The 10970-nt window shown below is 52.3% G+C and overlaps 1 protein-coding gene across 3 annotated transcripts; it reads left to right on the top strand.

Moving 5' to 3' along the window:
- The first annotated feature begins 483 nt into the window (after positions 1 to 483).
- Positions 484 to 7546, top strand: KLHDC8A (kelch domain containing 8A). 3 transcript variants are annotated; one of them, XM_033092067.1, is made up of 7 exons: positions 484 to 546; positions 779 to 901; positions 1258 to 1868; positions 4597 to 4761; positions 4973 to 5188; positions 5739 to 5840; positions 6728 to 7546. In XM_033092067.1, the coding sequence occupies exons 3-7, from the start codon at positions 1493 to 1495 to the stop codon at positions 6919 to 6921; spliced, it is 1053 nt and encodes a 350-aa protein (XP_032947958.1). In that variant the 5' UTR covers positions 484 to 546; positions 779 to 901; positions 1258 to 1492; the 3' UTR covers positions 6922 to 7546. The 3 variants fall into 3 exon arrangements, with proteins under 3 accessions (XP_032947958.1, XP_032947957.1, XP_032947956.1); XM_033092066.1 differs by having other exon boundaries at positions 532 to 654; XM_033092065.1 differs by lacking the exon at positions 484 to 546 and having other exon boundaries at positions 683 to 901.
- Positions 7547 to 10970: the final 3424 nt, after the last annotated feature.

Below are 10970 nucleotides of genomic sequence, written 5' to 3' on the forward strand. Positions count from 1 at the left end.
GAAAGTAGCTTCAAAGAATTATTTGGTAAGCGCTGTGGGTTGGTGCTCAGGGACAAGATTGGATAATTAGGTTTCCCCTTCCCAAAGTGTGTGAAGAAGGGGGCGATGGAGAGACAGCCTGTATGTGTGTGTCTATGTTGGTGTTTCTGGATGTGTGTCTGTCTGCCTATCAGTGGGTTTGTCAGTTTCTCCATGGCTATGCCTGTGGGGGGCAGCGTAATATGTAAGTTATGCTTATGTGTGCAGGTCGGTGTATACGTTGTTCCGATGCACCTGAGTGAGGTGTGCGTGGGTCACACCCCCATCACTTATTTCTGTTAGGTTAAACCATTTGATAATAGCTCCCCCAAAGCAAAGCTGACTATGGAGCCAGCCTGTCGGTAACTGTGTCTGTGTACTGTAGATAAACTGGGTAATTGGACTCTCCTCCTCCTCATCCAAAACAAACATTCACAAACCGCCCACCCCCACACTGGAGGGAGTCTGGTCCCCGTCAGCTGGGTACTTGGCTCTCGTGCCCCTGCTATCCCTGACCCTGTAGACAAGGTGAGCGTCTCTGCCGACCCCTTTCTCCCCCGCGGTCTGGCTCAGCCTGGGCTTATGTAAAGAGGTCGTGGCTGCTTCTCCGCCGGGAGCACGCGGATTCCCGCACAGGTGTGGCGGCATAGGCGGGTGGGGATGCGTGGAGCTGGCTGGCCGGCCGGCCTCCTCCCCCGCAGCGGCCCGGATTCTCCTTCCTGCTCTTCATTTATTCTCCTCCTCTGCATATATCTGACAGCGGTGTGCGGACTGGGTAAGGACAGAGCGCCTGTCCCCCGCTCCCAAAGCCGCCGGGCGGGGGCTCCCGGCTCACTGGTGATGCGCTGTCTGCGCCTCGCGCGGCGCTGCTCGGCCTGGCTGGGTAAGTGGCACGGAGGCGGCGGCGGGAGACTGCAGGAAGGGGGAAAGGGGCTGGGGAGTAGGAGGGATGGCCGCCGAAAGGTGTTAACTCTTTGCTTAGTGGGGAGGCAGCAGGCACCCGGAATCCAAGCCTCTGCCCGCCGCGCACCCCGCGCCCCCAGCAGGTTTCCGACCAGCAGGCTGGGAGGGGTGAGGGACAAAGCGGTACAAGGCGTGATGCCTCCGCGCGGTAGCGCCCTGGACTGCCGTGTCTTCCCTTTAAAGTTGGCGAGGGGCCGGGAGCCCGCGCGACTGCCAGCGCCAGGAGGTGAGGGCTCGTGGCCCGACCACCCTCGATTCGCCGCGTTCCTCCCGCAGGGCCTGGCGTGGACGCCGCGGGACCGCTGAGTCTTGACGAACCGTGAAGCCCTGGCCCGCGTCGGGGCCCTTGCCCGGGTCGGGCGGGAGCTGGCGCACTAGAGGGAGATGTAGGTGGCGAGAGGGGGCGTGGAGTAGCCGGAGCCTTTCCCACTACCCCACGGCTTGCACCTCCCCCAGCGCCCTGGCGCTCCGCGTGCGCTGGGGCGCGGCAGGCGGGGCTCCGGGGGCTGCCATGGAGGTGCCCAACGTCAAGGACTTCCAGTGGAAGCGCCTGGCGCCACTGCCCAGCTGCCGGGTCTACTGCTCCCTGCTGGAGAGCGGGGGGCAGGTCTATGCCATCGGGGGATGTGATGACAACGGAGTCCCCATGGACTGCTTTGAGGTCTACTCTCCCGATGCTGACCAGTGGACCGCCCTGCCCTCGCTGCCCACAGCCCGGGCTGGGGTGGCTGTCACTGCCCTGGGGAAGAGGATCATGGTGATTGGGGGTGTGGGCACCAATCAGCTGCCCCTGAAGGTCGTGGAGATGTACAACATCGATGAGGGCAAGTGGAAGAAGAGGAGTGTGCTGCGTGAGGCCGCTATGGGCATTTCGGTCACGGCCAAAGGCGAGTGGGGCCAGGGCTGAGGGCGGGCAGAGAGAAGGGCGGGGGAGTGGGGGCAGGCGCTGGGAAAGAGATGGGAAACAGCACTGAATTGGGGACCCACTATCACATTCCTGATCCCATTTGATCCTTACAGTAGACACTAAAACGAGAGACCTACTGGCCTCAGGTGGGAAAACTGAGACTCTGCAAATGAAGAGTCTGGTCATCCTATACCAGAGCTCCACTCCACCAGGCTCCTCCCAACAAACTGAGCAGACTGGGCCAAAGGGGGAGCCAGAGGTTTAGCACAATGGCTCTGCACACCCCTTCATTCAGCAGAATGATGGAGCATCCCACCCACAACACCTCATCCCTTGAAACCTGACTTGCACATGCCACCACCTCCAGACACATATTCAGGGTCCTGGGAATGTTCTCTCCATCCTTGTCCCATCACCAGGCCCCACTGAGGGGGCTGTGGGACCTGATTCCAGGGCCATGTCCCCACTCTCAATCTTCCCCTCTACCTCCTAATCTCTGAGGTACTGAGAAGTGGAGACCAGGATATTCCTGAGGGTGGTGCTCCTGCAGCATCTTACCCAGGTTCAGTGAGTTCTCAGGCCATGCGTATGCTGACCACGTGGTTTTATGATTCTCATTTCACTTTCTCCAAGCCCCTACTTTCCTTCTCTTCTGTCCTGGAACAACCCAGAGCATAGATTGGGCGCGGGGGGAGGGGGGCAGACTCTGAAAGTTCTCTTGCTAAAACGCAAAGGGGTTTATAGGAAATGGTCCAACAGGAATTAAGGAGACCCCAAATTCAGACAGGCTTAGTAGGATGCAGCTTTCCTTCCTTCTCTTGCAAAATCATCCAGCTGCCTGCTGGATCTACTGTAGAGCACTGGTATCTCCTGAGCACCTGTTCTGTCCCTGGCACAGGTCTAGTTCCCAGGGAGGAGGGAAAGAGGCGGAAGATCTAGTCTCTGCTTTCAGGAACTCAGGTCTAACCAATGAAGGTGACCAGAGAGAAATTAGCCTAGAATCCCTGAGGGCAGAATGGCCAGTGGGGCCTCCACAAACACCCGGTAAGGATGGAAGGCATGGAGACCTGTGGGAAAATAGAGGGGGAAAGAGTACTCCTTTATTCCCGGCCTCAATAAATGGTGCTAAAAGATTAAGAACTGACATTTATTGAGTCCTTGCCATAGGTGTTTTAGATATATTAACCCCTTTGGTCCTCACAAACTGTCTGATGAGGTAAATGCGATTATTATCCTCATTTTTATCCTCATTTTAAAAAGAAGCAGTGAGAGGCCCAGAGAGGTTAAATAACTTGCCCAAGGTTACACAGTAAGTGTTCAAGTCTACGCTCTTATTTATGGCATTGAATGGGTTCATTAACTACTTTAATAAGCATTTACTTGCCTGCATCAGGCCTTTTACCAGATGCTGGGGCCACAGATTAACAAGTTCTCAAGGATTTAGCAATCTATTGGAAGAAACAGACAAAGATTATTTCAGTAACATATGGTGACTAGAGTGATACAGATACCATGGGGAACGCTGAACCAGTATTCTCAGCCCAACCTTGCGGTTCAGGGATATCCAGGTGAATCTGAAAGGATGAGTAGAGGGGACTGGAGGATTCCCAACTGGAAATCTTTTAGTGTCTTGGGGATGGGAGAGGTGGAACTTGTGTAAGGTAAATTCATTAGCAGGTCCTATATCCCGGCCTCAGCCTAGGATTGGGATTCCCCCCCCCCTTTTTTTCAGTAAGATTGGAAAGTAAGGAAAGAGTATTCATACTTGAAATGCTCTTGAATAACAAAGGCCTCTTAGAGCCAGAAGTGATAAGGACTGGCTACTGGGAGACAGGGGTGGGTCCCTTGGAAAAAGAGTTTCCTGGAGGCAGGAGCTCTGTCCCTGACAGTCTACAGGATGTTCTGAGGTGAGGCCCAGGGAGAAACATGGATGCCTTGAAAAGCCATGTACATCCAAGAGCAGTAGAGCATGAGAGAATACTGCTTCTCTTCTCAGAGTGCTCATCTCACTGCCCGGGCAGGGTTTCTTAAAGGGGCTAGTACGGTATTGTGAATGGCCCTATCCCATTTAGTGCAGGGTGCCTCCTGGAGCCCACAAGCTTCCTAGTGTGTGAAGGAGCATGGCTTTACCCCATGGGGGTAGCAGAAAAAGAACCAGCAACAGTCTAATGTCCCACAAGGGCAATGACAGCAGGGCTGACCCCATTTTCAAAGGTTCCTACTAGGTCTAGAAGGTTCCAACATGGGAGTGCCTGGGCCAGGCCACTACTGAAGAGTATCAGAGAAATACCCATCCTCTTTTGCATTACCTCTAGCTGCCCAGCAAGGAAGAAAATGGAGGGGACAAGACCCGCCAAGGGTTGTTTAGGTCTAGCACCCACTGCAATTGACCCCTGCGCGAGGCTTAGTGTTTTGGGGTAAGCCAAGGACTGGACACCAAGGGAGGCTAAGGCATGCAGGCCTGACATGGCTTCAAGGAGACTCAGGCTCAACTATAGCAGGGACTTTTAAATGGTGCCATCAACCCCACCCCCACTGACATATCTATGGCTCATTCTGGCAGAGCAGTATTGGGAACCTGGCCTAGCTTCAGTGCTGGTGTTCAAGGGGTTAACAGAACCTGGCCTTGGTAGGTGATGAGTAGTGTTGGGCCTGTCTCTTCATGTCTCTGGGCTGAGCCAGAGGTTGCATGTGGCATTTCTCTTTAGATTACCGAGTGTATGCAGCAGGCGGGATGGGTCTGGACCTCCGTCCGCACAACCACCTTCAACACTATGACATGCTCAAGGACATGTGGGTGTCGCTTGCACCCATGCCCACCCCGAGATATGCTGCCACCTCCTTCCTCCGAGGTTCCAAGATCTATGTTCTGGGTAAGGACCATCCCTCCTTCCTTCCCTTGGGTCAGTTCCCAGGGGAAGCAGTACCTGTGTGTTGAGCACCTCCTTGACATCAGGGGGTAAGCACATTATTGCCCCATCCCTTAGGGAACTTTCTGTATGATCAGGTAACAGAAGGGGAAACCCAGCCCCTGTTGTCAGGGACTTACTCTTCTGCCCAACCCCACCCTGCTCTGGTCTCCAGGAGGACGGCAGTCCAAGTATGCGGTCAACGCCTTCGAGGTCTTTGACATCGAGACTCGCACCTGGACCAAGTTCCCCAATATTCCCTGTAAGCGGGCCTTCTCCAGCTTCGTGACCCTGGACGACCACTTGTATAGCTTGGGAGGCCTGCGGCAGGGTCGGCTCTACCGGCAGCCCAAGTTCCTCCGGACGATGGACATGTTTGACATGGAACAGGGTGAGCTGGGCGCCAGCCCCTGGCTGCCCATCTCCCTCTGGCTGAGTCCTCCCACCTTACATCCATACCACCCTCCCAGGGCCACTGACACAGCTCAGTGAGCCATTCGGAAGTCTGAACACCCCTCTCCACTCAGGGCTACTCTTGGGATCAAATTCTTTCATCTGTACAGGACTCCCTTTGATTGGTTGGTTGTTTTTATCAAAGCGTTTTCCAGCTATTTCTCTTCATATAATATCCAGGTGGGCCAGGTGAGGGAGGGCTTTTTCCTGCCTATACTCATGGAGAAACAGAGGATCCTGACCCCTATGCTCACTGCCTCTAGTTCCTCCCCACCGTAGAGCCTGAGAGAACAGAGGTAGAACAGGTGATTCATTCTAGGGTATTATATGGTTCCTTGGACTGCAGCAAGCATGGGAAAGGGTGAAGGCCACGGACAGTGTCAAACAGCAGGAGGCACTGTGTGTGTCCTGAGTAAAAAGGGTGGGGGGAGGGGCTTAACATCTAATTCTCTCTGTATATATATCCTGCTGTCATCTATGGCCTATAGGGGGATGGCTGAAGATGGACCGTTCCTTCTTCCTCAAGAAGCGGCGGGCAGATTTTGTGGCTGGTTCTCTGAGTGGACGGGTCATAGTGGCCGGAGGACTTGGTAAGGATGCAGCTTCCAGGGTGGTACTGTGGTTCTGGTGCTCGCTGGATCCTTGGCACTCTGCACAATCAGGAGAAGGTGCTGGCTCCTTGCACACCACCTGCCTACTGCTTTATTCCAAAGAATTCAAAACATTCCCTTCCTCCCAGCCTGGACTTCTCATATCCACATATGGGCCCCCGATGTAGTCTTTCTGTCCTCTTACACAGGGGACACTGAGGCCCAGAGAGCATAAAGGACATACTAATAACCATGTAGCACAGATCCCTGGGGCCCTTACCAGGAATGATGGGGACAAAAGTGTGGCAGGGACTGGCCTTGGTCTTCTCTGTCTGAGTATCATTTCTCCCTGGATACCCAGCTCTATCATGGAAAAGGAAAGCAATCTAATCAAATACATTAGTCTGCTGAATTCAGGATTTGCTGAATTACTCCTCCCAGAGATTAGTGGTATTTTGAAGGTGGGACCCCAACATCAACAAGAGAGAGATATATGAGCAGCAGGCTTCCAGGTACCCAGAGTTTGCTCAGTGTGGACAGACTCCACCCACACATGAAAGAAGCACAATGTAAACTAGACCACGTGGACCCCTTTTTAGTAAAAGACAGGAGAGAGGCAGTAGTGGTGTCTAGAAACTTCTGGTAAAAAGCAGGGGGTGGAGAAAGAAAGCTTACTCAGTGAAGAGATGAAAAGACAAGAGGTAGGAGGGGCAAATTGGCTGTTTGACCAAAGCTACTGGCCCCAGGTAGGAAAGGAGCAGTTCTGCCGCTGAGGAAGTTGAGGTTGCTAAGCTTCTGCTTGCAGGAGGGAGGGAAGTGGGGTGACTGCGGGATATTGATTGGTGGCTGGACTCCTTCGTAAGGTTCGGTTCCCTTGGCGCTTTCAGGGAACCAACCAACTGTCCTGGAGACGGCAGAGGCGTTCCACCCAGGGAAGAACAAGTGGGAGGTCCTCCCAGCCATGCCCACGCCCCGCTGTGCCTGCTCCAGTATTGTCATCAAGAACTGCCTCTTGGCTGTGGGGGGCGTCAACCAGGGTCTGAGCGATGCAGTAGAAGCACTGTGTGTCTCTGACTCCTAGCTGTCCCCTGGCCCAGCGCTTTTGCCCTGGACCGGATCACTCAACTCTTGATAAGAGAAATGGTCTTGTCAAAGTAGTTTGGGCTACTTTACTTCCCAGATGCCAGCTCCTGTCAGCAGCCAGTGGGTCTAGGCCCTGGGGCTCTAAGTGACCTCCCCTCACATCCTAACCCTACCAATCCTAGGAAACTGTAAGAAGTCCGGATGACTCCACCAGCCCCTGGTCAGAGCTCAGCTGACCTCTAGGGACAGTTCTCACTTACTGCTCAGGCAGAAAAAGGCACAGGAGTATCTGCTACCTCCCCCTCTGTGAGTCCTACCTCTCCCCGTCTTCAGGGTAGGAGTTAGGGCAGTTCTGACCCAGAGGATGAGCTGCTGCCACTCTCTTCCCAGCTCACAACTAGTTTGAGGGTCTCTCAGGATGAAAAATGGAGAAGGGTTGCAGGGGGTCCCAAGCGCCTCTTCTCTCCCTTGGTCTACATCCCTTCCCCATTTGGTGGTCAACTGTGGGCCCGCCCTGGACCTCATCTACTCAGCAAGAATTGGCCTTAGAGCTAGAGGCCGCTGAGTTGTAAAAGAAGCCCTGGACTGGTCCAGGTGAGCAGCCTTGGCCAGGAAGGACCCATGACTCCCAGCCCAGGCTCTGCTTCCCATTCGTCTCCTCACTCTGTTTCTCCTTTGGCCACCCCTCCCCACCAGAGGCCTGGCCTCTTTGTCACCAGTAGCCCCAGAGTGTTTCTGTGTGAAATCTTCTCATGTACACTGTGGCATCAAAATCCACAAAGGATGGGTTAATTGCACTCTGGTTAACAGCAGCAGCACAATGATTAAAATCTATATTCCTATCTTCTCTAGCACCCTGGTGTGGGGGTGGGATGGACGTGTGTCTTGGTGGGTAGAGGGGATGCCATGAAATAGTTCCTCTGACAGTTCTCAGGCAAAATAGGGCCCCAAATGACGACCTATATTATTCTTGGTTGTTCCCTCTGAGGAGGTTGCACTTTCAAACCAATCACTTCACTCCTAGTAAAACAGCGTAGTTTCCTTCTCATAAGCATTGAGACTCCACGTGTATGTTAAGGAAAGGTTGCGTTCAGTAACTGGCTTCATCAGGTGACTCCTTCTCATGTCTAGCCTCAATTTATTCAGCTTAAGCTCACTTCTGACCCAAAGTAGAAAGGAAATTGCATACTGATTTAAAAACTTGAAGAAAGTGCTTCCTTTTAGCTTGTGTAGGACCTCTTTCTGATTCCCATTGAGTTTGAAAAGCTGTGCTAGCACCAGGGATACAAATATAGAAAAAGACCTGCCCAGGAGAGGTTCCGGGGGAGTCACATAACACTATGCAATGATATGATTCTCTTTTTACGAGGCAGAAACAGAGGAGGAAGCCTGTCTGGACCTGAGGGGTCAGGGGGAGCCTTCTGGAGGTGATTCCTCTACTGAACCTTCATGGACAATGGAACCTGGTTCTTTAAGGGATAGGGGTTTGTCTCCCTTTCTCTGGTATCTGGCTTTTTCCCTCCTTGGACCCCAGAAGGGCACTGCCACCTGCTGGCCCAACCTTGCTTTCCCACAAAGCTAGAGGTATCCTGTGGCCACGGGTGCCCCCTGGTGAGCTGACTGCAGAGAGGCCTTTTCCGTTGATCCCGGACACCCCTATTTCAGTTCAGTCCCCTGCACTGGAAATGGGGCTGGAAGAGCTGCAGGTACTATGAGCATGGAACAGCACGTTAGTGGAAGCTGTTCCACAACCTAGCTCTGGTCCAGACTCCCCATTCCACTTCCATTTCTGCACTACCCCGCTGCCCTTCCCAAGAAAGGTGTTTACAAACAGGGCCCCCCCCTTTCCTAGAAGCCAAACCTTGCCTGTGTGTTGGGGCGGGGGCTGTTCCATGTGCACAAAAGGGTACCAGATCCGTGGATGGGACTGAGGCATTTTACAATGGTCAGAATCTTAGGAGTACGGCCAACCCTAAAATGTTCTTCGTGTTGTGAGAATGAGGGATTAGCCACTGGAACTGTGAGGGCTACTCAGGGCCAAAGCTGGTATCTGCTGAGCAGTCACCTCTTAGAGGTCCATTCTGGGAAGCCTGTGGGGGTGCCTCACTGAGGAGCCAGGGAAATAGGGAATGTCAGTGACAAACCTCATGGCTACCTCATGGTGCCGTGGCGACAGCTCCATCTGGGGTTGATGGTCTGGCTCTGGGCCTTACTCCCCTCCCCACATAGGCTTTCCTGTCACTGTCCTCTCTGGGAAGGTCCCACCCCTTTTTGTCTTCATTTCCCAATTTGTAAAATCAGAGCCACAATGATGCCATCACAAAAGTGGTGGAGCACCTGCTTCATCCTCAGATCAGCAATATGAGATATGTTGTATCGTCCCATTTCGCAGATGAGAAAACTAAGGCTCAAAGAGGTTATGTAAGTTGTTCAAGGTCACAAGCTCATAAGTGCCAGGTCTGATTGTAAAACTTATAATAGTCACACTGCATTGCCTCAAATGAAATAGCACCTAAGAAAGTCAAGGAAATCAGCTGCACTGTACTAAGTAAGGCGTTCCAAATGTCAAACCTGGAAGGATGGAGACTTTGTGTCCCAAGGAATAAGTATGAGGATTAGCAAGGAAAGATTGGGAAGGGCTCCCTAACATGAATGAGCATAGACAATTCCTAAACTTATATCCCAGGAAAATTCCCTTCTAGCGTTTTCATTCCATTGGCTATTCCAAAGCATTGTTTAACCCTGAACACTTATCATGTGCCTGGCTCAGTACTTGATTCCCACCCTCCAGCAGCTGCAATCTTGGGAGAGAGACAGGGGACTAAATCTGCAGTTACTATTTGATGAGATAGTGTCAGCCTTTGCGAGTACAACCCAGAGGCGCCTTACCCATGGTTTCTACAGGGAGCCCAGATGAACTGATGGTGTCAGAGCAGAGTTCCAGAAAATAAATCTCAAACTGCGCTTTGAAAAAATATGGAGGCCAGCCAGGCAGAGGAGGATAACCCCAGGCTTTGAGGCAAAACAGATGGGTTGAATCATGATTGTCATGTGCTAATTGATCTTGGATAGGTTGTTAACCTCTGAGTCTCAGTTTCCTTATTTGTCTGCTGGGCAAAACAAGGCCTCACTATGAGTTTAAGAGCTACCTACTCTATGCAAAATGATTCACGTACATTAGGTGAGTAGCTACATTGTTACTTTTGCTGCTGTTGAAAGAGGTAGAGGGTTCTCAAGCCCAATGGGGAAAAGGGTTTGGTTTACTGGGGGACAGCATGCACTTGGTAGAGATTCTAAGGAGATGGGGCAGAAAGGGCAGGCGGGCAGATCAACAGTGGCCTTACATGCCCTGCTAAGGAGTCCGGGCTTTATCCGTATGGGAAATTGGGAGCAAATTCAGGATTTTATGTGGAAGAGCATCATGACCAGATTTGTACCCTTGGAACATGGACTATTTGGAGTTCCTCTTCTGAGGAATGAAGTACTAAGTGAAATCACCAAGGCACCATCTAAGATTAGAAGTAACCCCAGATGTGGTTGGAATCCTAAGAAAAACATGCAGGCCAAGGTTTCCAGGCCTTCTCTGGAGGAAGGCCATCGGCTGAGCAATCAGTACAAGGGGGATTTGGGACCACAGAGTAGACAAGTCCCTTCCCTCCATTGCCTCCTTTCCTCCAGAATTTCTTTTGAATAATATTTTGCATTTTTCATGGGCTTTCTAGCCCACCTCCTACACAGGAGGTAGGTGTGGTTGGCCTTTTCCAACCCCCATCTTACAGAGGAAGAAACTGAGAACCAGGAACCATGACTAACCCAACCTGTTCCCACAGGCGTAGGGACCCCTCATGCCAGTTCACTGTCTCCAGAAAGTGGCCCACCCGCCTTCCTTATCAGGTGGATGAAAAGGAGGACTTTGGGGCATCCAACCTCTCATTCAACAGATAATGGGCCTTAGTCGTAATCTCAGTTTAGCAATTGACATTCTTAAAAACAAACATTTATAAGGGAATAGTGATTTACAAACCCCTTTCCCAGGCTCCCCACCCC

This window comes from Rhinolophus ferrumequinum, chromosome 22 (assembly GCF_004115265.2).
Source record: "Rhinolophus ferrumequinum isolate MPI-CBG mRhiFer1 chromosome 22, mRhiFer1_v1.p, whole genome shotgun sequence".
Lineage (NCBI taxonomy): Eukaryota > Metazoa > Chordata > Mammalia > Chiroptera > Rhinolophidae > Rhinolophus > Rhinolophus ferrumequinum.

Bases quoted from the DNA above. Each gene is read 5' to 3' on its own strand.
- KLHDC8A (XM_033092067.1), top strand. From the start codon at position 1,493: ATGGAGGTGCCCAACGTCAAGGACTTCCAGTGGAAGCGCCTGGCGCCA. The intron at 1,869-4,596 runs GCGAGTGGGGCC...ATTTCTCTTTAG, and splicing joins CATTTCGGTCACGGCCAAAG to ATTACCGAGTGTATGCAGCA. The intron at 5,189-5,738 runs GTGAGCTGGGCG...TATGGCCTATAG, and splicing joins CATGTTTGACATGGAACAGG to GGGGATGGCTGAAGATGGAC.